The sequence below is a fragment of the Lissotriton vulgaris genome, chromosome 7, assembly GCF_964263255.1.
Source record: "Lissotriton vulgaris chromosome 7, aLisVul1.2, whole genome shotgun sequence".
NCBI lineage: Eukaryota > Metazoa > Chordata > Amphibia > Caudata > Salamandridae > Lissotriton > Lissotriton vulgaris.
Window position 1 is genome coordinate 1,658,701,914 of NC_141695.1, and position 27,772 is coordinate 1,658,729,685.

Sequence of the window (27,772 nt, forward strand, 5' to 3'; positions counted from 1 at the left end):
CCTTAGCCTGATGTTCCTTCTGTGGTCTTGATTTTAGTTGTAACTGATTGCTTGCTCTCATCCCCCTCCCCCCCCCTTTTTTAACTGCTTATAGCGTCATCTGCTGATACATAAGACTCTTTTAGGTGCGGTTCTCCCCCTCCCGGAGGGATCACTCATGTATATAACTCCTGTCTTGCCTCATCAGTTATATATATTTTTCTTTTTTATTTATTTTGTTGGTTTCCCTTTTTGTAAAACAAAAAAAGAAAAACCTTATTTTTCCTGTATCTCACTATACATAGATAGGACATGTAAGCTTAATCGCCGCCGGAACCCCGGGTTGCCGGCTGAAGTACTGTGTAACTGAGTTAACCTATGCATTTGTTTACATTGGAGACAGCAGGCCCTGGCGGTTGTATGCTTGCTGCTGTATTATTATAACTATTTACAACAAGGGGTGGTGAGGGACAGAGTCTCTGAATTAAGCAGAAAGCTCTCACCCAGTCAAGAGATCAGGGCTAGATCCAACACCGTTTTTTAGCTCACTGCACCATCCCAGTTTCAGAACCTGGCTGTATGCAAATTAGTCTGTTCCTGTCCCAGTGCATGATGGGAACAGGGCAAACCAAACTACAAAAGCCAATTCTTACACTGGGAAGGAAACAAGCTCCCGGGGACCGGTTTCTGGCATTACAGCCGTCTTCGGCCCGGTTTGCTTGAATCCTGATGGTGCAATGAGCAAGGGTCTCACATCTGAGAATACCCTTCCACGCTTAGGGTGGACAAAAATATTTACAACAAGGGGTGGTGAGGGACAGAGTCTCTGAATTAAGCAGAAAGCTCTCACCCAGTCAAGAGATCAGGGCTAGATCCAACACCGTTTTTTAGCTCACTGCACCATCCCAGTTTCAGAACCTGGCTGTATGCAAATTAGTCTGTTCCTGTCCCAGTGCATGATGGGAACAGGGCAAACCAAACTACAAAAGCCAATTCTTACACTGGGAAGGAAACAAGCTCCCGGGGACCGGTTTCTGGCATTACAGCCGTCTTCGGCCCGGTTTGCTTGAATCCTGATGGTGCAATGAGCAAGGGTCTCACATCTGAGAATACCCTTCCACGCTTAGGGTGGACAAAAATATTTACAACAAGGGGTGGTGAGGGACAGAGTCTCTGAATTAAGCAGAAAGCTCTCACCCAGTCAAGAGATCAGGGCTAGATCTAACACCGTTTTTTAGCTCACTGCACCATCCCAGTTTCAGAACCTGGCTGTATGCAAATTAGTCTGTTCATGTCCCAGTGCATGATGGGAACAGGGCAAACCAAACTACAAAAGCCAATTCTTACACTGGGAAGCAAACAAGCTCCCGGGGACCGGTTTCTGGCATTACAGCCGTCTTCGGCCCGGTTTGCTTGAATCCTGATGGTGCAATGAGCAAGGGTCTCACATCTGAGAATACCCTTCCACGCTTAGGGTGGACAAAAATATTTACAACAAGGGGTGGTGAGGGACAGAGTCTCTGAATTAAGCAGAAAGCTCTCACCCAGTCAAGAGATCAGGGCTAGATCCAACACCGTTTTTTAGCTCACTGCACCATCCCAGTTTCAGAACCTGGCTGTATGCAAATTAGTCTGTTCCTGTCCCAGTGCATGATGGGAACAGGGCAAACCAAACTACAAAAGCCAATTCTTACACTGGGAAGGAAACAAGCTCCCGGGGACCGGTTTCTGGCATTACAGCCGTCTTCGGCCCGGTTTGCTTGAATCCTGATGGTGCAATGAGCAAGGGTCTCACATCTGAGAATACCCTTCCATGCTTAGGGTGGACAAAAATATTTACAACAAGGGGTGGTGAGGGACAGAGTCTCTGAATTAAGCAGAAAGCTCTCACCCAGTCAAGAGATCAGGGCTAGATCCAACACCGTTTTTTAGCTCACTGCACCATCCCAGTTTCAGAACCTGGCTGTATGCAAATTAGTCTGTTCCTGTCCCAGTGCATGATGGGAACAGGGCAAACCAAACTACAAAAGCCAATTCTTACACTGGGAAGGAAACAAGCTCCCGGGGACCGGTTTCTGGCATTACAGCCGTCTTCGGCCCGGTTTGCTTGAATCCTGATGGTGCAATGAGCAAGGGTCTCACATCTGAGAATACCCTTCCACGCTTAGGGTGGACAAAAATATTTACAACAAGGGGTGGTGAGGGACAGAGTCTCTGAATTAAGCAGAAAGCTCTCACCCAGTCAAGAGATCAGGGCTAGATCCAACACCGTTTTGTAGCTCACTGCACCATCCCAGTTTCAGAACCTGGCTGTATGCAAATTAGTCTGTTCCTGTCCCAGTGCATGATGGGAACAGGGCAAACCAAACTACAAAAGCCAATTCTTACACTGGGAAGGAAACAAGCTCCCGGGGACCGGTTTCTGGCATTACAGCCGTCTTCGGCCCGGTAGCTTGTCTCCTTTCTGGTGAAGAATTGGCTTGGTAGTTTAGTCTGCCCTGTTCCCATGATGCACTGGGTCAGGGACAGACTGATTTGCATATAGCCAGGTTCTGAGCAGGGATGGGGCAGTGAGATAAATAACGGTGATGGATCAAGCCCTGATCTTTGGACTGGGTAAGAGTGGTCTGTTTAACTCAGACACTCGGTTCATCACCACCCCCTTTTCTAAATCGTTTTTGGCCACTATAGGTGTGGCAGGGTATACTCAGAAATGAGTCCCTTTCTCACTGCTCCATCAGGATTCAAGCAAGCCGGGCCGAAGAAGGCTGAAATGCCAGAAACCGGTCCCCGGTAGCTTGTCTCCTTTCTGGTGAAGAATTGGCTTGGTAGTTTAGTCTGCCCTGTTCCCATGATGCACTGGGCCAGGGACAGACTGATTTGCATATAGCCAGGTTCTGAGCTGGGATGGGGCAGTGAGATAAATAACGGTGATGGATCAAGCCCTGATCTTTGGACTGGGTAAGAGTGGTCTGTTTAACTCAGACACTCTGTTCATCACCACCCCCTTTTCTAAATCGTTTTTGGCCACTATAGGTGTGGCAGGGTATACTCAGACATGAGTCCCTTTCTCACTGCTCCATCAGGATTCAAGCAAGCCGGGCCGAAGAAGGCTGAAATGCCAGAAACCGGTCCCCGGTAGCTTGTCTCCTTTCTGGTGAAGAATTGGCTTGGTAGTTTAGTCTGCCCTGTTCCCATGATGCACTGGGCCAGGGACAGACTGATTTGCATATAGCCAGGTTCTGAGCTGGGATGGGGCAGTGAGATAAATAACGGTGATGGATCAAGCCCTGATCTTTGGACTGGGTAAGAGTGGTCTGTTTAACTCAGACACTCTGTTCATCACCACCCCCTTTTCTAAATCGTTTTTGGCCACTATAGGTGTGGCAGGGTATACTCAGACATGAGTCCCTTTCTCACTGCTCCATCAGGATTCAAGCAAGCCGGGCCGAAGAAGGCTGAAATACCAGAAACCGGTCCCCGGTAGCTTGTCTCCTTTCTGGTGAAGAATTGGCTTGGTAGTTTAGTCTGCCCTGTTCCCATGATGCACTGGGCCAGGGACAGACTGGTTTGCATATAGCCAGGTTCTGAGCTGGGATGGGGCAGTGAGATAAATAACGGTGATGGATCAAGCCCTGATCTTTGGACTGGGTAAGAGTGGTCTGTTTAACTCAGACACTCTGTTCATCACCACCCCCTTTTCTAAATCGTTTTTGGCCACTATAGGTGTGGCAGGGTATACTCAGACATGAGTCCCTTTCTCACTGCTCCATCAGGATTCAAGCAAGCCGGGCCGAAGAAGGCTGAAATGCCAGAAACCGGTCCCCGGTAGCTTGTCTCCTTTCTGGTGAAGAATTGGCTTGGTAGTTTAGTCTGCCCTGTTCCCATGATGCACTGGGCCAGGGACAGACTGATTTGCATATAGCCAGGTTCTGAGCTGGGATGGGGCAGTGAGATAAATAACGGTGATGGATCAAGCCCTGATCTTTGGACTGGGTAAGAGTGGTCTGTTTAACTCAGACACTCTGTTCATCACCACCCCCTTTTCTAAATCGTATTATTATAACTGTCAATAAAGGTTTAAAAAAAAAAAAAAAAGAAGTCAACTGATCGTAACAACCTGTTACACTTTAAGAATTTTCACCAGCTTTCTTTGAAAAACAATCTTCTCATTTCTGAACTGTACAGAACCAAAAGGATAGTGTCAGACCCTGGTGAGTCTGATCAACAAGTTAAGATGATGTTGGAAAGATTTCAAGAACAGGGGTACCCGCTCAAGATCCTAAAAAAAGCAGAGGGGAAATGCTCAGCTAAAACACGATCTGATTTACTGAAATCTGTTCAGAAAGTGGACAGCAAATGTATGGTGGAGAAGTGTGGCTCACTGGTTAGAGCAGGCAGACCCTGAAGCAGAGGTCAGACCCGGGACCAGGGTTCAATTCCCGACGCGGCAGGGTCTTGAGCTCAAATGTCCATGGACTCGATAATTCTCGCTTCGGTGCCTGACCTAATCATGGGTTCACACTCTGCAACTCTGGGCATTAAGCTTGCTTAATCTCCACAACGGCCCCCCCGCGGCAGGATGCCTGGCTTTCACCTTGGGGATGCCCTGTAGGGGCTATCTCACAGGGAAAAAGCCAGAACGGGTTCCCAAGGCAAGCGCGGAGATACCCCTTCGGGGGTCGATTCAGGCGCTATATAAGAAACATAATAATAATAATAATAAGTGGTAATTGTTTCTAAGTATTCCACAAAAAGTCACATGTTTAAACGTACTATACTTAAGCATTGGCAGATTCTGTCGTTGGAACCAGATTTCAAAGGCATTTTTCAAGAAAATCCCAGATTTACATTCACTAGGAGCCGAAATATTTTGGATATACTGAAGACTGCTAGCACAACAATCCCTGTCACCCAATACAAAGGAACACAGCCTTGTCACAATTGTAACAATTGCAATGCCATTATAAAAGGAACCAAGATCAGTCACCCACGCAGTGGGAGAGCAATTGAATTAAAAGTAACGGCCACCTGCGACTCCAAGAACTCAGAATGATCAAAACGAGGCTAATTGAACATAAGAGCAGCATCAGAAGGAAAGATGAAAAATCTACTGTGGCATTACACTTTAATGAACGCAGACACAATGTTTCACAATTACAATTCATGGTGTTAGAGACACTTGAGAATATTGAACACATTGATTTGATCCGCAAACTGTTACAGAAAGAAAATGAATGGATTTTTAAGCTTGAAACTTTAAAGAATTATGGGCTCAATGACCGTACGGAATTCTCATGACACTTGTGACTGTGATGTTAATTTTGCAGAATGCATCTTTATTAGGAGGACCCTCTGCGAGGTCTCTCATTTCATGATTAAGTATATGCGATGCAATTTGATGTATTATTTTTTAATTATTCTTTCATCAGCAGGATCATTAATTGGACCTTTGTTAGTTCCACTTACTTTTGTTTTAGTGTTTGAATGCTTAGAAAAGTATTGAGAGCACAGTTCTTTTCATATACTGAAAGTTTATTTACACATCTTAATATGGCCGCCGTCTACACGTTGGTTTACTTTCCTTTTAGTGAGGCATCATTGTGTTTAGCTATGCGTTTATCACACAGTTATTTAAATGGAAGAACGTCGTCAAACACGCATTAGTGTGTAACGAAGTATTATTCACAGCACGAGACAGCTTTTGAGGCTTGTCCGGTAAGCAGGGGCTTTGTTGATGTTTATTAATTCTCTCGTTTGAACACGGCAGCAGCGTAAATTAACTGCTTTGCTTTGATATCAGCAGCATGCGTAACAAATTCAGATATGCACTGGCTTTGCCTAATGGATTATTATCATTGATAGGTGTTCAGATGTTTATTTTCTAAGCATTAGATATCACGAATTACTTAAATTGTTCAGTACCGCTTTATTTTGACGAGTTTCAACACACGTATTATGTTTTTTTAAAGGTCACTTTAGTTTTAAATCACTGATGTTTGATACACACTTCATGTTCACATATATCGACATGTTCGCATAGATTGAAATCAAGGATTGATTTTCACCTTTAGATACGCAGGATTGTAAAACATTTTGCCATAGGTTTGATATGAGTGTGGTTTCTCAATATACATATTGACTTTCAGATTCCCCTGATGAAGTGCCCTACGGCACGAAATGCATTGGGACTTTGTGATTCATGAATTATTGATGAATTGAATGTCATATACAACATCTCAATTGGAAATTGAATGCCATGAAATAAATACAAGAAACATGTTCAATGGAAATTGAATAATGATGCTTTATTGAAAAACAAACGTTAGATTGTAAAGTACAGCACCTCATTAATATCGCAGTAGTGATTTCAATTGAAAGCAGCGCACAGAGGGTCGCCCTTTATTTGGAAAGGGCGCATTGGTGATGGTCTATCATATAAAAAATATCACAGTATTTGCCCGGACAAGAGAGCTCTACTCTAGAATTATGGCCTATAGAATTAATGGCTACATTTGAAGGGGTGTCTGTCTCACTGAGTTTATTAAAAATAGCGCAACACCAGGAGGTAGGGGGGCATAAAATACATCCTGTATTAGCCTCGGTCAGAACACGTGTTTAATGTAAGGTCAGGCTTGATGACGCCGCTATTCTGGCATTACGAGAATAACGCAGACTTTCACCACGGTCCCGTTGTTAAGTTAAAAGAGTAATATCTGGGGCACTACATCTCCCATTAGCCCTGAGGCATAACACGTGTTTCCCGCAAACGTCGGGCGTGATGACGCCGGCTTTTCAGTATTACAAAAATGGCGCCTACCTTTACCGCGGTACCTCCCCAAACGGCACAGAGGACGCCTGGAGTACCGACGGAAAGGTAAGCGTTTCTTGACACAGGGCTTTTGACAGATGGATTCAGGCTGTCTCGAGCTATAATCGCAGGCGGGGCATGTATTAATATCAGTCCCGTGGGCTGGGTTTAACGCTAGGCGGGGCGTGGTACTAATTGTCCTAGACTATCTGTGTAACATGTAAGCGTTTTTTCTGGGCTATGCGTTGGCAAGCAAAACAAACTAACAGCATTCTGCCCACTTCGAGTCGAGACATTGGGCGAGAGTGAGAGCGAGAACTTGGTCAGTATTAGGTCTTAACTGTTAAACCTATATGCGCGCTGTTTTACATAAAAGATCTAGAAATACAAACCAGCACCACTTTGAATGAATGGGACAAAGTAACCTGATTGCATATAGAATTCCTCCCCTTCTGGAAACTACGGACTGGGTGCATGCAATGATTATATGAAGGACTTTATTGATCGACAGTGAGTGTGGTTACATTTATTTGTGTTTATATATATATATATATATATGTCTTTTTATTTTTGTAGCGCAGGGCTCCACTTACCTGAGTCGTAGCCAGGTGAGGCGTAGAGCGTACCTCCTACTACTAAGGTAAGCTGGGGGTGTTTGAAACATAAACTGGGAGTGAAACTTAATGTTCACTCGATGGAGATATGTAACATACGTACCCATAGTGTGCTCTAGAAAATTAACATGGTCTTGAGCCTAAATATTTCTTCTATCTTATGTTGTGTTATGCCTGTCTGTCACTTTTTGTTTTAGCAAGGAGGACCTGAATTAGTCAAGGGGACACCCGGTTAATTTTGCAGTAAGGTAATGTAACCATCTTTATTATATTATTGCATCCAAACACACCTCCACTTTTTAATGTTGGGGGCTCAAGCAGTAGCAGGATAACGGTCCTGAAGAATGCAGCAGGGCACCCAGGCGGGTCCATAGTCTGCAGAAACATGTTGACCTCATAAAGATCACTAATAGTAGACATTTGTTTTTCTACTATATCTTTGCACACTTTTTAGCTTTGGAAAATTAGGGGATACTCAATAAAGGTTCTTACTCTCCTTTTTCTCCAATTTTATATCCCTTCACTTTTTCAAACCATTATTATTATTCACATGCACTGCTTTTTTCAGTCTTCACGGTTAACAGCCTCATACCTAACTACACACTAGGGCAACCACTATTTTCAACATCAAGTGGTTGCAGGATTACTCTCCTTGGTGTGAGGAGTCCCATATGACGAACAGGGCGGAACCGATCTAAAACTGATGGGTATCTTTACGATTTGGGAGATATCCTTGGGCACTCGATTGATTTTTCTTTCGTGTATTAATGTCTTTCCTCTGACAGTCAGGCCTAATTTAACAGTCTATCTTTTTCCCAGACCTACAATCACTTATTTGTGTATTTATAGTTCGTATGGGGAGTGTGATTGTATGTGGTCTTTAAACTTTCCCTTGGACCCCCCTCTTAAAAATGTTTGTAACATGAAGTGATGCTTTGCCAGTTTGGGAGGTGATGGCGAATCCTGCTGCTCACTGGCCTCTGGTGGCCCTCTGCCACTGCACGGGTGAGAACGGCTTGGGCCTCCTTCAGGCACTGTGGCAGCACTTGTGCAACTGTATCCCACACTGTAGGGTATACGGCCCAAGAGGCATGCTGCATTCATTGACCGCAGCGCTAAGCTGGCGGAAGAAAACATCTTCTTCCCAAGGTGGTCCAGCTCCTTGGATTCCCTATCTGGGGGAAAGGGGGGAATGCGCCCTTAGAGGACGAGGCTTGGACCAACAAGCTCTCAGGGGTCAGTGTTGGGAGAGGAAAAGTGGGTCGCCCGGAGCCGAGCAGTGGCGTTGGGCAATCATCCTGTCCACAGGCACACCTGGGCTTGGCTTGGACCAAGTACCCAGAAGGACGTTGGTGAGGGCTTCATTGAAATGCAGAAATGGCTCCGAAGAGGCCGTCGCTGGTTGAAGCAACTCAGTCAGGAGGTTAGTCCTGACTACCACCATAAGAAGCTCCATGCCCAAGGCCTCATCCGCCCTATGCAACACCACTGCGAATGGGGCTCCATCCTCCGTAGCCTCGGTAGGGAGAGAGAGCATGTGAAGGTCTGGAGAGGTATTCAAACCACTGGCTTCACCCAGGTCCTCTTACCAGTCCGGCACGTCAAGTTGGGCAGCCAAAGGGGCCACAGACCCCTCCCAGTCCTCCTCACCCTCCTCTGGTTGGAATGAACAGAGGCACAAACGTACCTTCCGGCACCAGTACCAACATCGAGCGACATCAGTCTGGCACTGTTTCCAAGTCGGGGGTGAGAATGGGGTTAGCACTGGTCAGGGGCACGACTGGCGCCGGGGGTGTCGTCACCGGGATCAACACCGGGGAAGGTACAGTGAGGTTGACCACCATCAATTTGGATCCTCAGGGGCCCTTTGGCACCAGAGCCGCCGCATCGAAGGCCCAGGGCACTCAGCCGAGTCTGTGGGGCCTGAAGGTAAGGTGGCAGAGTAGGGCTGACAAAAGATGCTATGTAGAGCTTCATAGAAAGCTCGAAGCTCGGCAGAGGACTCTCCAGAAAAAAAAACAAAAAAAAAACTTTATCTCACCATATCTGCTATTTGCCGTGGTCGGTAGGCGTAAGCGCTGTGTTGTGCTTCGAGCGCTGTGATAACAACGCCTCCACCAATATTGTTTCGGGCCCCACACTCACTAAGAACAGTCTTGTACAGCCTGAATTATAGGGGGAATTGGCGCGTGCAAGGCCCTCGAGAACTACATACAGTAAGAGACTATAGGAGAAACGATGAGGACCAGAAACTCTTCTTTATTACAGGCCCAGACACAGGCCAAACCTCGTCCTCACAGATCGGCCCGAAGACGGAAGGCAAAACTCTTCTACCCCCCCCCCCCCCCGGAGTAGGGGAGCTTCAACCCGGGGCAGTGCTTTTGGTGGGGAGCCTTGCGGATTCCCCTGGAGCCACCGGTGCCACACCAACTCTCCCAGGCTCATTTGTTGTCCCCCCAGCACAGCCATGGTCACCGAATCCTGTACCCTCGCAAACAGGGGATGAGGGGAAGTGTCTCCCCATTGGTAATTTGAACCTCCGCCCTGGCGCCTTTACAGCCGCCAGGCCCTCAGGGAACAGAGACATAAGATCCTATCTGCTACCCTCGGTCACAGGCTCAGCAGCTCCTCTCAGGCCTCTGAGCTGCTCACCAACTCGTAAAGCTTCTGAACAGGGCCCGAGTACGACCAAGGAGCAGGGCCCAGGGCCTCCCTTATCACCATTAATAATCACTCTTCGGGGGCAGACCTACATAAGCTGGCATCGGCCGACATGGCAGATTTGAGGCCCGAGCATGACAGTCCAACATCTCTGCCCCCACAAGCGTTAATATGCTCTCAACTTATTTCAGTGCCATACGAGTCCCTGAAGGCTGGTGTTGGCAATGGCCCCATCTGTAGTGTACCAGCATCAGCAAACAGAGAGCACATCCCAGAAGAATTTGGGAGCGGTAAGGCCCTTGACGTAGGAAGAGTGATCACTGTATTACCGGCTGGGCAGCTTCAATCTCCGACCTCGCTGACCTGGAGCCGGCCGAATCCAGACGACATGTTCCAGCTCTCACCCCCGACATGTGGAAGGGAGGTTACCCCCCCCCAGCGTTTGTAGATCATCTTACACTGATAAATGAGACCCTAATTTCTATGACTGGAGCAGCAATTATGCATGCCGATAAGCTTGACGCACAGATCAACATCCTACAAAAAGTGGCAAATTTAATTTCAGGGGTCGATGCCAAATTGGAGCACCTGAACTCCCTGATTCGCAGAGCTCAGGAGAGTACATATCTCAATTTCGAGCCTTGCAGTTGCGGTCCAGTTCTAAAAAACCTGGAAAAACTTCCGCACATTATGACTTCTCTAATCGAAGACCTTAAAAAAGAAGCAAGCAGGAATAAGGACTCAGACATCAAGGCACTAGCTCCTGATCCTTCTATAAAAGAAAGCATAAACAACTCTTTATTAAACGGCACAGCAATACATAATGAAAATCAATCTGCTAGGGTCGAGTCCATACCAACGACCAACGTAAACATCAGAGATGCCGTTCCTACCACATCTCAAAATTCCGAATGGCAGCAGACTTCCACATTGTCTGGTTCAGATCCTCTTAAGAAATTATCAAGGAAAAATAAGAAAAAATTTAAAAAACTGAACAAGTCGATTAAAAATAAATCCATTCGGGAATGGTTGCAGCCCGGGTGCCAATCGCATGGTCAAACAGAACCAGCGGAAACGACAGAGCTTGAAGCACTCCCCTTAATAACAGATTGCACGCTCCCGAAGCATGACGTCCTCCACTTATCTAACAAAATTACAAACCAAGGGCTGGCTGATCCACTTGTGGCGCCCCGACTAGCCCCATTAGTCTTAACCACAAACCCTGCAAACGACCCACAAAATACAAACGCCGCGGAAGCGTTCCAACCTCGTAGAACCAATCACGAAGTGCGATCAAATCAATTCTTAGCCGCCGTTTCATCAACATCTACGCAGGTTACGCCTCAAGTGTCACGGGCAGTCCTAGACACAAAGGGCATTAAAAACACTTGGACTAATAATGGGCTTACCAGCGTCCCACTCATGACGACCCCTAATCGAGCTACCGGGCAATAAGGCACACAGATGCCTCCCTAGCTGGCCTCTTACAGCCAACAGAAGCTGGCGCTCAGGCTGCGGACCCCTTTGCTGATTCAAATCACCCCCAATCGCATGACCGGGAAATATGGCTATACCCAGAATATGTCTCGCAGGGGAGGTGGGACATTCTTAATCGTAGCAATCTCCTGTTCTTTTGTGCGAACATTCCAGGGTTGGAGGGAATAAAAACTTCAGACATTGAAACTATTTCCTTCCTACCGCCAGATGAGGATGAGTTCAATGAAACCTCAGAGGTAACTTTTACGAGCTCAGCCATGGCAGAGGCCTTAAAAAGCCAGCACAAGCTACTGAAAAGCTAGGGTATAAGGATAAAACCCAAGAAAACACAAAAGTATCCTCTGTTCTTAAAAACACACTCCGCACATATTTCGATGGGAAATATGGCCCAACCAGCTGAAGAGCCCCAACGCCTGTATGCGCTCTACAAGGACGCCCCAGAACTGGCGACTACACTCCAGGGGCACAAAGGTGGCACAATCTCTGGTCACCCCATCAGAACGCCAAAACACAAAAGGAGCCAAGAGGGAAACAGAAGGTACAAAAGGGATCGCCCTCCACTCTAATCAATCAAATCACAAAAAAAATGGAGAACATAGTGACACACAGGGTCTGAACGAAATTATTGAATGGAACAGACTGAAATAACTCCTTGTTGTCATAATAGGATGGGCAATTGCCCCCGGAGTAACTATACACTCCTCATGTAAACAGGTGCCATTTGCTGTCCATAATGAGTTTACACTGTATTTTGCCTGGCTTGAACTGACCGGTGTCCTGCAATGTTGAGCAATACACACAAGATGGAAGTAGCTCCAAAAGCTCCATAGGTTTGATCACTTCCTTTTCCCCATAACGACAAGGACACTAATTTTTGATATCAGTGCAAATTTCTATCTGTCAATTGTGCACGCAAGAATCACAATGAGATTACAGCACCAGTATATAGGTCGGATTGCTTCTGACCCGCGCCCCGTAATGTGGAGCATGATACATATTGTGTATGAATGTACTGTCAAGATTGCTACAGTTTTAAGATCTTTATAATGACAATATCCTTGTATTGAGTTGTTACTTACATGTGAGCGTGCAGTAACTAACTTAGCTCACATGGCCAGTTGCCTGGGGTTAAACTGTGTGCAAACAGCATTAACGAGACTGATAAAAACATCAGAAACACTACATTCAAAGATGGCGCCCACAGGAGTGCAAACCAGTAAGCGCTTCTGAGCATGCCTGGGAAGCCACGTGACCGGACTACCCCCGGTCTCGCTGCAATCAACATTTGGTTAAATAACCCAGGGAGCGAGTATGCAGCGTTCCTGGGATGAGTTGAGGTCCAGGTTACGAAGTCGTACGGTAAGGAGAGGGGTGTAAGGCTTGAGTAGAAGCACCCAGCGAGGAGGAAGAGAGACATGGAGAGTCCGTGAGCACGGGTTACTCTCTAATTACTTTTCAAGTATTCGGACGCTGGCGCGGTGATTCTCGCGCAGCTCACAGTTACATGAGAGCAAGCTAGGCTTTCCATGGGAACGTATGGAATGTATAGAGTTGGCACTCAGCAGTTACATGAGAGCAAGCTAGGCTTTCCATGGGAACGGTGTTTGGCTTCTAAGCACTGTTGAGATGAGGGACAGAGTTTTTCCACAGGAGGGTTGAGTGGGAAGTAATCGGCTTACGAGCATGTTGTGCAGTTAGTGTCTTTACAGTTCACTGATGTAGGCTCGCAGCACAGGTTGATGCTCTGATGGTTTTACCATTTGCAGATTGATGTATCAATCGACACAAAACAAAGTGGATGGTGGCAAGATCAGCTGGTATGAGAAGACAGGGCTGAATCAGGGTAAATAGGTCCTTGTTTTTATCTCTGACCCGAATATTTTTTCTAGAGAGATAAGATGTCCAGATTGGTGCCACAACAAGGTTTTTAACGGTCCTATACGGGTGTTTTTTTCAACTCAACAGTGTCCAGAAAGAGGTGTCCACAATCGGTGCAGTGACCGAGTGTTAATACCCTGATGAATCTGCCAAAAGCATTGGGGCAGTGAAACATGTCGGTATCAGGTATTGGTATGCATTATTAAGCTACCAGCCGTTTTAATTCACCAGCACACACTAATACGAATAATAAAGATATATAGTGAGTGTGTCTGATGATTTTATGTCACTCGTTTATGTTGGTCACACTAGTTGGCTATTGTTGTAAGCTTTCTGTCTAGCACCTCTTCACACGCATTTTTGCCTTTGTGTTGTACATTTTCTGTGTTTTGTACACTCATTTCTTTCTGGATTGGAATGGCAACCGATGATGAGAAAGGGGCATAGAATTGGTAAATACATCTGCCAAGTTCCCCGAGGGTTGTTCGCCCGTGAGGTGCCTTCCTCTCCACCACACATTTTTTCATCTCTTCACCTGTTTGAGTGTGGAATGATGGACTGTCTGATTGAGGGCAGTAACCATTGGACACTTTGAGTTGATTGCCACCCGGTAAATTTTAAGTTTCCAATATACAAACATTGTTTTGTGTATGGACAGCAAGACATTAGAGAAAACACACCTCACTGTGAAGAGAAAGGGGGTTGTTTCTGGCACATTGTTATAATAGGTCCAGAGCAAGTGTACTCTCATGTTGAGTAAATAGAGTACCTGTCCTTGGTACAGGGATCACCCCATCAGAACACCAATCAAGATAACTAGGGATTTAATCCAGGGGATACGCAAATGTGCAACACTGGGCCCCGCGAATAAAGACTGGTCCTGGCTCTCGCTCGCACTAAACTCCAGGACCTAACGGTTCGCGCCTTAATGCCTGGGGCCACTTTCCACGACGCATGAAAAACACAGACTTAAAACCCGCTGAGAAGACATGGTCCCCGGTGAGACTGAAAGTCATGTCTTGGAATGTTGCCGGCCTTAGGCGGTTGCTACTCAACCAAAATGCGCTGTCATTCATGGAGGAAGCAGATATAATCTGTATACAAGAGTCTTGGCAAACCCATCCGCTCTCCTTGAGAGGTTACGCTGAGTACGGAAAACCAGCAAAAAAGACCAACATCTTTGGTAGACCCTCAGGAGGGATATGCGTCTATATTAAACACGCGCTAAATTTGGAATTTGCAGAAATCTCGAATCTTCCAGACTTCCTCCAGGCAGGCATTTTGAAAGGTTGTCGCTTGGCAAACAGTAACCTTTCTATATTGTTAATTAATCTTTACCACAATCCGCATGGGCCTTCATCAAACCCGGGCTTGTTGGTACATCACATAGAGTGTTTACTGTTCCAATTCGCGGCACTTGAATGTATAATTCTTGGCGATTTTAACACCCATAATATAGGGGGTCTGACCAAACGCAGCCATCAGGCAGGGGCCACTCAGGCCCTAAATGATCTATTAAAATCCTACAATCTGGCGACGGCCCACTCAGTCCTCTTAAAGAACAGCCCGGGGCAGATGGTCGGCCCCACATTTAACAACCAAACCACGGTCGATTACATAATACTAAGTGGCAAACTCCAATCATTCAGTTCAGCCGCGTAGTGATAGCGATCACGCTGCCTTAACTGTCATCTTGAATCTCACCACGGACCAACGCCACAAGCTTGAATACATCGGAGCAGCTGATGGTGAATGTGAGAAGTTGGCCCGATATGCAGCGTTCGCTATTCTAGCGACCGCTATGTATCGTTCCAACGACCCTTATGGTGTTTGGTTGTAAGTCAACCTATAGACCAGCTATCCTAGTAGCGTGGATACGAGCAGTCTAAGGCTAAAGACTCGAGAGGGCGTGTTAAGCCAGCTGTTATACCATCACATACCCCTTGAACACCAAGTGAAAGGACACCCACACAAGTGTTATGAAAATAAACAGTATATTTATTAAGAATCACAACAGCCCTGTACTCTTTATGAGGACAGGGTACTAAGCACAAACCAAATCTCTTAGGAAAATACTTCAAGTGCACAATTAAAACAAGTGTCCGAGGACACGGAAAGTTTAAGGTCTCGGGCGGACCCGATAAGGCAAGTCGGAAGCGAGGGACTCGGGACCCTAGAGTAAAGAGGCTATGCAGGCACCGAAATGCCGAGTTACCTAGCCACGAGGGCTGCGGCTGCACAAGTCTTACAGGCGTCGGGGTCTTCGCTGACGAGCCAGGAGCCGGAAGAAAAGGAGTTGCTGGCCGGCGACCAGTGATGAATAGTTCGTAGAGATCCAAGCCTGGATCAGAGATTGATGATACCTGAAAGCAGAGGGGACCAAGTTCGTACTACTAGTCAGTAGTCAGAGGGTACCAGGAAGGCACCGGTTGGCCGTCACCTCGACTAGGTGAGTGGGCGACGCTAGGCTCTGCAGTCTCACGGACCAGGAGGCGTTGTCGGCGACCACGGTGGAGGTGCGAGCTGTCCCACGGAGGATGATGATGTCGGCGTCGCTGGGCCCAGGATGGGGCAACAAGCCTTGGCAGATCTCAGGGCCACGTGGTGGGCCTAAGATGGCGTCTTGAGTGGACCAGGAGGGCCCGGGGTGCTTCTCGCAAAGATGGAAGCAAGGGCCAGTCTGGAGCAACCAGACCAGCAGTGTTGATTGTCGGATGTCATCACAGAAGGGCACAAGCCAGCGGCTAGTGACCAGACAACGTGCTGAGCAGCGAGCAGAAGGGCCCCACGCAGATCGTGGAGATGCTGGGAGACTGCACTTCGGTGCTGGAGCGGCTCAGGGTCGGGGCTTCTCGGACCCCAGAGCACTCACCAGAGAATTGCTTCGATGGTCGTGCTGGTTAAGAGCGTGCAGGTTCTGATGATGGCCGGTCCCTCGAGGTCTCGTCGCACCCACAGATCACAGCTGAGCTGATGACGTGGGTAGAGGTCAGAGGTGCCAGGGAAGCCGGTTCTCGTCGAGCTGGGCCGTCGGATTCCTTGAGGAAGGACTTACAGCAAACCGCAGAGTTCTTAGATGGTGCCCGCTGATGCAGGGTGACTACTCCTTAGTCACAAGGGAGAAATCTTGGGAAGAGTCTCGAAGTCCTTTCGTAGAAAGTATTCTTGATTCAAAGATGATCTAATTTGGAAGGGTCCCCGCTCCGGTCTTTATCCTAAAGAAAGGGGTGGGTACATGACTAGGTCCTGCCCTAAGGGTGGGACCAGGAAGGGGGGTAGTTACACCCCTCTCCCCTGCCGGACTTTCCCCAGGCCAGGGCTGGCGCCCCTGGAACTGGTTCTGACCGGCAGATGCGTAGTGAGCACCGGGGTGCCACTCCGCAGTCACCTTCTCGCAAAAGCCCTACCTACCCAGAATACACAAATCCTGTCTGGGGCGGTGCGAACACCGCCCTCGACAGGAAACCCTTTGTCCAAGCGCTCCTCGCTGGAAGGACTCCCAGCAGCAGGAGGTCAGACTCGTGTCTGTGGTGGCAGCATCCATTTTGTGAAGCTGAGGCTTTGGTTAACTTTAACCGGGGTTCACAGTTACGTACATGTCGTGTCCCTCTAGAAGGGCGGAATGCTAACCTCGTCGCCAGAATTGGTGAGAGGGCAGCATCCCGATTCGTATGACACCTTACTCGACATGCCTTGATAACGCGACACCGAACATACCGATGTGGTACGCGTTATCATGGAACAGCCATTGGGTCTTGATTCCGCAAGCTGCAACCGGGCTCGGCTCGGGCCAGAACCTAGTTCACACGAGCCCACGCACTCTGCCTTCAGGATTGTCAAGGCCTGCCATAGGAGTGACTGATAGGAACTCGGGTGTCCATTGTATGGTTAGATATAGAGCTACTATACCTAAAGCAAAGGGTGATTACACGACTTTGCCCCAGCTGTCATGCAGCCAGTTGTGTCAAATTTAGGAGGCCAGCCAGGGGTGGCATAATACATGCTGCAGCTCCTGGCGGCCCTGGGTACACCTATGCCCTGCGTTACGGGGTCTGATAAGGTGGCCCAGTACCAATTGGTAAATGCACCTAGGGTACATATCGTAATTTAGAAAGAGAACAGCCAGGCTGTGGGTCTGATTGGCAGGCCCACAGCCAGAGAAAGTCGTAAACCAGTGAAACAAAAGCAAAAAATCTGGGTGTTCATAGGATTGCAGACCCTACTCTCCTACAGTGAAGAACTGATTAAGCTGCCCAGAAGGATCAAATGGGAACAAACCTCCATAACCAGATTTACTAGTTGGGCAAATCAATGGTTAGGTTGGCCATCGAGTGTACAGAAAAGTGGCGCAATAGAAAGCTGGAATGCCATATCAGAGACCCTGGCGGTGCTTCTTCGTGGGAACCAGAATAGTGTGTCGCACTGGTGTCCTCCACCTAAATATGGATATAACATAGAAATAAAAAAAAGTGCCAAAGCACTAAATAAGGAACGTAAACGGTTCCACAAAAATAGGACTGAACAAAATAGGAAGAAATTACAAGAAGCCACAAAAAGTCACGCAAAAAAGGTGTGGACCTCAAGGCGCGCCCACTGCGATTCACAATGGCTAATTATATTTGAGTTGCTGAGGCCGGGAAAATCACAGGAATTTTGGAACTACATATGCAACATGGGACGAGGCCCAAATCATAGAGAAAATGCCCTCGAAGCCTCCATCTGGGTTGCCCATGTCAAGGCATTATATACCAATGATGGTTCAGGACACATGCAAAATGTAACTTCTATTCCGGAAGACTACCTTGATTCTACCACCGAGACGACGGTCCCACCGGAAAAATCGTTGGTTTCTAAAATCTTAAAAAACATTAGACAAAATGCCGCTCCAGGTCCCAATGGGCTTCCTGGGCATTTATTCAAGGCAAATATCGAACTTTGGACCAAAAACCTGACCCATCTGTACTCCGAATGTTGGCTCCGGGGGGGAAGTTCCAGATTTGTGGAGAGGATCGCTTTTACAGCCTATCCACAAAAAAGGCCCAAAATCGGAACCTACCAATTACCGCATGAATGCCTTATTGGATATTGAGGGCAAAGCGTACGCTAGTGCCATCTTGAGGGACCTCGCAGACTGGTCAAGTGCAGCTGGCATCCTTCCATTCTGCCAAACCGGATTCAGACCTGGGTCGGCCACAGTAGATAACATCATCGCTCTCTCCTATCTGGCGCATCGCGCACGGACAGGCAAAAGCCTCCCACTCTTCGCCTGCTTTATCGACTACTCGGCGGCATTTGATGGGGTCGACCGTGCAATCCTATGGCATAAGCTGGTCCAATGGAACATCAATCTGGGGCTGCTGAGAGCGATACAGTCCCTGTATCAAAAAACTTGGGTGCGCATCAAACTCTCAAGGGACCACGCTTCTGCTAAGATCTACACTGACAGAGGCCTAAAGCAAGGGTGCGTGCTAGCCCCATTACTATTCAACTTACACACGGCGGACATGGAGAGGGCCTTGACTAGTGCAGCCCTGGCCACTCCAAAGATCGGCAGACACAAAATATACTTCATGCAATATGCTGATGACCTGGTCCTTTTGGATCATACGAGAATGGGGCTGCAAAAGGCGTTGACGGCACTGGCCGCATACAACGATAAAAATAGGCTTGTAGCCAATCGATCTAAGTCAAAGGTAATTATATTTGGGCATCACTCGAAGAAAAAATCTTTGAAATGGAGGCTAGGGGATCTTTTGCTGGAAAGCACACAGCGCTACATTTACCTGGGCATTTGTTTTCAGGAGTCGGGGCTCCCAAGTGCCCATCTTAAGTCTATCAAGACTAAAGGCAAATCCATCACCTATGCCATCTGTAAGCTGCAAGCCTCCCTTCACAGCCCGTCGACTACGGCCATTAACAGAGTGCTTAAAGCCAAGCTCATGCCGGCACTCAACTACGCCCTTCAGGCATTCCCGGGTAAACTGAGCCACGAACTGGAAAAAATTAACTGCAAGGCATATAAAGAAACTTTTCCACCTCCCAAGATGCACCAGAAACACTCTTGTTCGCTTGGAGTTTTCCCTCAACCAGAAAAATCTGGAAGAGCTGGCCGCCTAAAGTAAATACTACTTTTTAACGACGGCGGCACAAGAGAACACTCTGAAGGCAGTCCTGAAATATATTTTCAGGGAGTCAGGGAACCCTTGGTTGGCCTCCCTTGAAGTGGCTAAGGCCCATCTTAACCTTGCCATGGACTCCTGGAATCCTGAATATGTCACATACTCCACAATCAAAAACGCGATTAAAAAACAAGTGCGCGCGCGGTCACGGGAACTCGATCTGGAGTCCCTGTGGCGAAGAAAAGACCTGCATGAGACCCTGTGTTTTCCGCACATCCTGAACTCCCCCAAACAGCATCTCACGCAGGCAGTGGGAAGTGCAGCCCTTTACAAGATACTGGCCTACAGACTACACCCATTGCCCTTGAAAGAACTTTATCCATGTGGCAAGGCGAGCCCAGGTGCACAGGCATGCAGGCTCTGCAGCTATAAACGGGAGTCATTGGCACATCTTCTTTTCTGTTGCTCCGCCTTGCGGTTGCCCCGCAGCCTCTATCTTAGGCCATTACTCAGACATTCTGGGTCAAGCTCTGCAAAGGATGGGATTTTTCATCTCTACACCCTATCCAGAGTAATGCATATGGCTGCCTTTGGGAAGTTTATCTTTAAAGCACGGGCAATGCTGATGACTGCAACTGGCCAGACCACAGAGCCCTCAGCCGGCCCATGAACCTTTTTTTTTCCGGCTTCTTTGCATTTTTTGGAATAACTATGCAACTTGATTTTTGAAATGTCCTTGATTTTAACCTTTTCTTTCGTAATGTGATGACTTTTGTATTGCTGGTTTTATGTAATGGTTTTTAGTAACCAACAATAAATATTCATTAATTCATTCATTCATTCGACTCTCCAGCACTGGGAAAAAGAGGGAACTCGAAGCCGCCCCAGGAGCAGGGATGGCTCTGAGTTCCAAAGAAACCGGACGTGGCGTCGGCTGACGCCACCTACCGACGTGCAGGGGTACTGCTAAGAAAAAATTCTCCTCATCCACTCTGACGCCTGGGGGTAATTTTAAGGTAAGGAATCTATAATTAACTGTATCTTTCAGATTATTTGAAATACCTAAAATTAACATGTGCACCCTTGTCAACAGGTTCAAAACTGCCTTCAAATAGAGGAGATATCAGCTAAATTAAATTAAAGGAGAAATTACACTTGTAAACAAACTCATGTATAAGTTTTAAAATCTTCAAAAACTGAAAAGAAATACGAAAACATTTAAAAAGCCATAACCAACATTCAGACGGCAAAGTTAGAAAACCAAGCCACATTATAGTACATTATGAGTTTGACTGAAAAAACCTACTGCAAATTCCTTTTCCAGATGTTTTAAAGACTGTGCATCTTTCTCAAAATGTTCAAGCTCTTCCAAAACCGTGCAGTGGAATTTGTCTAATCTGTTAATTCTGCAAACAAAATATTTTATAATAAATTTAAAAGTGTGAGTGATAAGATAAACAAGACAGGAAATGAAGGTGAAATATAACAAATAATCTGACCAGGAGAAAAGCATGTTACTTTCAGTTACAGTCTTTGTAATGCAGATTCATCTTGTCTACAACGTTTTTACACTGCCATTAGTAGGCATAACAACTGAGGCTGACTTGAACACCCTGACCAAGATGCTGGAGGTGCTGAAAGCAGGCCACATGTCAGGGTGGACAGAGCCCCCTCCCTAATTCTGGAAAGTAGATTGTCCAGCCCACAGAGTCTGAGGCTAAGGTAGGCAAAGAAGTGTCATTTTTACTAGTCAGCACATAGATATATCTTTAGAAACATTCTGCCTCTTTTACTATAGATTTTATCAAAGAAGGCTGCCGCTTAAAACCCAAACTGAATGAGGCAGGCAGGGTGTTTCTCCATATACCTGGTCTCTTCAACCACTATAGGCCCTCTACTAACGCCTCCATTTGAGACCATGAAAAAGGGGAATTAGAAAGAAAAACTGGGAAATTTCCTTTTCCCGTTGATCTACTGAAGTGGAAGTCGTTTTAGGGGTGAAAAACCTAAAATAATGTAACTTTTGATTTAAAACATCATCTTCTGGAGAGTGTGCGCCAGAACGTTCCAAGATGGCCGTCAGACTTCCCGGAACACCTGCAAATATGTGTGTGCTTTCACCAACTAATTGGTGCGGAGAGAGATATGCTGCCCTCCTGGAGCGGCTAAGGAGCGGCACAGTAAGATTTCAGAATGAGTCTATAATCACACAAACGCAACGCCACTCCTCATGTTGGGCCGCCAGGTAGCCATTTTGAGGAGCTATTACATGCCACCTTTGTAGCAGTGGGCAGGCAGCATCATTCAGATTAAACATATGGCTGGGAGGTTTGGAGGTCTACAAGTCATATTGGAGACATCCTGTGGGAATTTTCCTTAAATATTTGCTCTACCAAACTCTCCCCACAGGGTGATTTTGACTGTCTTTCTTGCCATTTGAAATTTCACCTTACTAACTTTCATTCGTGCTTCCACTTTACTAGTTTTATACTGCTTTAAGGGTTACCTTACAACTCTGAAGCAAAATATCTACAGCGGATCTACAAATACCATCAACATCCAAGCACTTTGCTCTATTGTAGGAAGGTAGGATCCTTCTGCATGGTAACGTCCACTTTTTGCCTGGTGTTATTATGGTTTATGACTAGTCTGACTGGTATCCTGCCAATCAGGACCCCAGTCTCTGTGCTTACTCCCTAAATTGGACATTGTGAGTACTTAGGTACCCCCAGATTGGCTACTGATGTACCCTTGTAAGTCCATAGTATATGGTGCCTAGGTACCCAGGGAAAAGGTACATCGGGGGCAACCCATGGTAGACCACTCAAATTGTGACTACAGGCCTACCATTGCAGCCTGTATAAGCTGGAGCTAGCCCCACTTACAAAAGATATAGGTTTTGCCTACATCTGAAGTCATTGCACTTTAAACCTATAAGTCACCCCTAAGGTTAACCTTTCAATCTTGATTGCTGGGTGCTCTATTATAAGTGCGAGGGTGACCCTGCATGAGCAGGACACCCCTACAACCTTCAGAGTCCATTCTCCCGAGTTGTAAGTGCATCAGAAATTACGATTTATAGAGAGGCCATGCGTCATTAAGCGATGATCATATCTAAACTGGCTGTAACAAACCCTGTAGTGTTTGGTAACAAACATGTTAGAATCATACCCCAACACCATAAACGGTGTTGGTGTATGGTTCCATGACCTGTAAAGCTCCTCCAGGAGGCATTCAGTGCTCCTGGTACCAGTCTTCTAGACTCAGACAGCAAACTATGGCTGCTGCCGACCAAAGACACGATTCTGTCCCCCTGCTGCCAACCCAGTGACCACCTCCCAGACAGGATTTAGCATATTGGGATTGGTGGGGGCGTTTGCCAGTGCCACTTGACTGCTTTGAAGAGCACACATGGTGCCCCCCTTGCATACTCCAGTTTAAAAGAGTTCAGGGAGCCGTTGGCTCCTGCGCTGGCGCAAAACTTGACAAAGGTCATGGGAATATCCTCCCCAATGTGCAGCATCTCCTCTGGGAGAGGCCCTTGAATCGTCCCAACCCTTTCCTTAGGGCACTTAAGAACTTATCTGTGGGTGGGTCCCTAGATTCATTGTGGGACAAGATTCAGATCCAAAACCACTTCAACTTCAATCGTCTGGGCATTCTGAACTTCGCTTTGGGAACCGAGACTGCAACTGGGAAAACTCCTACTGCTCCTGGTCTTATTGTCCTGCTAGTCTTTTGCAACGTCTTTGCCAGTGCTCCATAGAGGTTCTTCACAAGACTTGTGGATCTCCAAGACACTTGAAGGTATATCCCTTGAAGTGAAGGAGTCACTCCCTTGCATCTGCAGGCCCGGCAACACAGCTGACCAGTCTGCTGTTCCTGGGCTCCCACGGACTCCGAAAGGCTCAGCAATACAGGTGGTGGTTCTGCAACTCCTGCGAGGCCTCAAAAGCAAGTTTGAAGCCAGAATCCCTTGTCGGAACTGCACGAGCAGTAACCCTGTGCACTGCGTCGTCTTGCCGTTGCCAAGGCTTGCTGACTCTATCCTCCAGAGATCCCCAGGCTCCAAGAAGCTCCAGCCTCAAGCAACACCTGCAGCCAAGATCTTTGCCCTCACTGCATCGTTTGCACTGTGAGCCTTCATCATTGGTGAGCTGCTCGAGGTCCTCATGCAACTCCTGTGCTTCCACCCTGTGTGTCCTCTTGAGGGTCTTCTTTGATTTCAGCGGGCTTCCCTTATTTCTTGGGGCCTGCTCTGACTCTCCTGCTTGAGGTGAGTCACCTGGTCCTTGCTGATCCCGACACTACACCTTTTTCGCTTTCCACATTGGTTAAAGTTGCCAAGGCTGTTTGGTGCTCCAGACGGACACCGACCCCTTAGCTCTCAACATCCGACGTGGGACAGCTCGTGAACTGCTCCTGGTCTTCCGCAGCATCGCCTGGTCCACAAAACTGCAGCTCCAAGGTCACCATCAACTCTCCTGCAACACCTAACATCGGTGGGCATTCGTCATCCCTGCCTCCTGGCATTGACTCTGACCCCTCTACTTGCAGTTACTCCTCGACTTCAATCCACCTTTGGGTTCCACCGGACACTTTCACCTTCTCCAGCAGCGGCATCTTCCTGAAGTTCGCCACTGAGTTCGACTGCGTTTTCCGACGCCACTTCACACCTATGCACCCGGCTTCCCTGGTGTAGGTATCCTGTTTCCTAGAGTATTCACAGGTGGGGTGGCTCTCCAACCTTCTGTCTTTCACAGAGTTTCTTCAGGGTCCACTGGGAAGGGTCCTTCTTTAAAATTGCAACTGCGACTTACCCATTGACTTGAATTGAGCACGCCGTTGTGTTCCCACTCTGCACACGGCATCTGTGGGGTTCCTGGTTACTTACCTCGGATAGTTCCTTGGGTCCCCAGCCCTTTTATGTCTTCTGGGTACAGTCTTCGCATCCCACTATTTTTGTATATGGTTTGGTCGTCCCCGGTGACCACTGTGTATTTGGGCTACTTACCTGTTTTTATTGCAAAGTATTGTATGCATTTGTAGATATCTGGGTAGGAGATATTTGTAGGTGTTAGTGAGTGTCTTATAATAAATACCTATTTTTATAAATATACAGTGTGGTTCTTTTTCACTTAATCTATACCAATAAGATTATGTTCTGGTAAAACAAGCTGCTTTACACTCCTTCTAGACTAAGCCTGAAGACTGCTCTCCACAGCTACCACTCAGAGAGCTTGCTAAGGCTGTCTAAGAGAATAATATCACCATAAAGGTTGTCTGGATTAGTAAAGGGTGCCCACTTACATATGTTTGCACCAAATACTAAGCCAGCCTCTTACATTTGTGTGCAGCAATTGGGATTTAAGCCTGCATTGTTTTACCAGCTACCCTTGGTGTGAATTAATTGAAAAAACATCACTAACATTAGGCACATATCACATTTCTCCAATCTTAGAGAGTTTAGTTTACACTAGGTTAGGGAGGTGCAACACTACACTACACCTAATATCCATGTCTTTAGTTTGGGATGCTAGTGCCCCTAGTCTTCTAGATACAGTGGTCTTAAGTTCCAGGAACTAAGAGCCCTTTGTACCTCTAGGAAGTTAAAGACAGGTAGTAATCCAGCCACTAAGCATCTCTTAGAGTTGCTTGTCCTGGATGATCTCCAACACCCTGACAGATTGGGGGATCAGAGAAAGTGGGTGGGGATGCTCCAGAGGATGAGACAGGAGGGTAACCCGCACAGGCTCAAATCCTGAGCCTGATCAAGAGGAGTCTGAAGACTCCACCTTGTTAAACTCTGATTCAGGGAATAGTGCAGATGGTAAAGAAGGTGTCCCTAGAAGTAGGTCCCCCGTTATTCCTCCTGAGAGGGTTCATAGCAGACAAAGGAGGTCTAGATCTCCCTCTGTGGAGTCCAGTGCTTCAGGACAGTCCATAGGGACCTTAATCTTTAGTAAGAGAGACGACTCCCTCAATAGGGAATACCAGCTGATGAAGCTTGAGAAGGTGGGACTCCAACTAAGGCGACACCAGTTGGCCCTTGACAGAGAGGCCCTGGAAGTCCAAACAACTAGGAAAAAGCTGGCACTAGAGTCCCATGGTGGCAGCCCTAGTGTCCCTAGAGTCAGGGAAAACTCCTTTGATACTAGGAACTTGAACAGGATAGTCCCTCCTTACAAGGAGAGGGATGACATCCCAAAATGGATCACTGGATTAGAGACGGCTTGTAAGGTTCAGAAGGTCCCTCAAGGGAAGTGGGCAGCTATCATGTGGCTCACATTTGGTAACAAAGGTAGAGATAAGCTCCTCACTTTTAAAGAAGAGGATGCCGACAATTATTCATTTGTGAAGAGTGCACATATTGATGGGTTTAGTTTAATCACTGAACAGTATAGGATTAAGTTCAGAGACACCCAGAAGGCACACACCCAGGTCTGGTTAGATTTTATTGATGGTGCTATTAAGGCTCCACTCCAGTGGAGTGTGCAAATGTGCTGGGATATGTGGCAGTGTCGTGGTAGGTTGAGGACCAGTCTTGCAGTGGCGTTTTGGATGTTTTGTAGCTTGTAGTGAGGTTTTTGTTTATTACGGCGTAGAGTGCGTTGCCGTAGTCGAGTCTGCTGGTGACAAGGGTATGGGTGACGGTTTTTCTGTGCTCAAGAGGGATCCATTTGAAGGTCTTCCATAAGAGGCGGAGGATGTGGAAGTAGGAGGATGTGACAGAGTTGATCTGGCTGTCCATTTTGAGCTCAGAGTCAAGGATGATTCCAAGGTTGCGCTCGTGGTCCGTGGGGGCGGGTGGGCTCCCGAGGGCGGGGGGCCACCAGGTGTCGTTCCAGGTGACGGGGTGTGGACCCATGATGAGTACTTCTGTTTTGTCGGTGTGGAGTTGTAGGCAGCTGCTGCTCATCTACTTGGTGACAGCTTCCATGCCTTCTTGGAAGTTGTGTTTGGCTGCGTTGGCTTCGTTGGATAAAGAGAGGAAGAGTTGGGTGTCGTCTGCCTATGAAACAATATTGAGTCCGTAGGTTCTGACGATGGGGGCGAGAGGAGCCTTGTAGGCGTTAAAGAGCATTGGGCTGAGGGAGGGCCCCTGGGGGACTCCGCAGGTGGTAGGTGTGTAGTCCGAGATGAAAGGGGGGAGTGTGACTCGCTGTGTTCTGCCATAGAGGAAGGAGTAGATCCAGTCTAGGGCCTTTTACCGGATGCCTGGGTGATGGAGTCTGTGTATTCGGGTGCGGTGGGCTACTGTGTCGAAGGCCGCTGAGAGGTCAAGGAGGATGAAGGCTACAGTTTCTCCTTTGTTCAGTAGGGAGCAGATGTCGTCTGTTGTGGCAAGGAGGGTGGTTTCTGTGCTGTGGTTTTTTCTGAAGCCGGATTGTGATGGGTCGAGGAGGTCCAGGTTTCGGTGAGGGAGGCTATATCCGGGGTGAGGTCACCTACTTGTGGACCCAGGCACTCCTGCAAGTCCCCTTAGGGAACGTCATGTGAGCCGCCTGAAACCTTTTGTGGACAGGGCTGACATGAGTTTGCTCATGGAAACTGATGAGGGAAAGGAGGAAGAGAGTGACCCTCCCCCGAATTTCTTCTCTCAGAACCCTGATGATGGTTCAGTAGATGGATAAGCCTTGGCAGGCAGCCTCACTGACCAACAGCAAGCTGATTGTAGGAAAGTCCTCAATCAGTATAGACACATGTTCTCCCTGCCACCCAGTCAAACCACCTGGTGTACCCATGAAGTGGACACAGGTGACAGCCTCCCGGTCAAGAGTAAAATCTACAGACAGCCTGACCATGTCGGGGGTTGCATTAGAACATTGGTCCAAAAGATGCTGGAACTGGGGGCCAATGAGCCTTCAGATAGCCCCTGGGCTAGCCCAGTAGTCCTGGTACCAAAACCTCACACCAAGGGTGGAAAAAGAGAGATGAGGTTTTGTGTGGACTATAGAGGCCTCAATGCAGCCACTAGGACTGATGCCCATCCTATTCCAAAGGCAAATTAACTTATAGATACTTTGGCCTCAGCCAAGTTTCTGAGTACATTTGACTTGAATACTGGCTACTGGCAAATCAGGCTAGCTGAGGATGCCAAGCCCAAAACAGCTTTTTCAACCCCTAGTGGGCATTATCAATTTATTGTAATGCCCTTTGGTTTGAAAAAGGACCCTGCCACATTTCAGATGTTGGTGAACAAAGTCCTAACA

General features: G+C 47.4%; 1 protein-coding gene across 1 annotated transcript in view; it reads right to left on the minus strand.

The window, feature by feature from the left end:
* Positions 1-27,772, minus strand: part of SYCP2 (synaptonemal complex protein 2) — a 3,993,018-nt gene that overhangs the window by 363,099 nt on the left and 3,602,147 nt on the right. Inside the window, exon 41 of the mRNA XM_086932653.1 lies at positions 20,866-20,965. Within this exon, the coding sequence (XP_086788779.1) occupies positions 20,866-20,965 (100 nt within the window). The remainder of the gene's footprint in view (positions 1-20,865; positions 20,966-27,772) is intronic.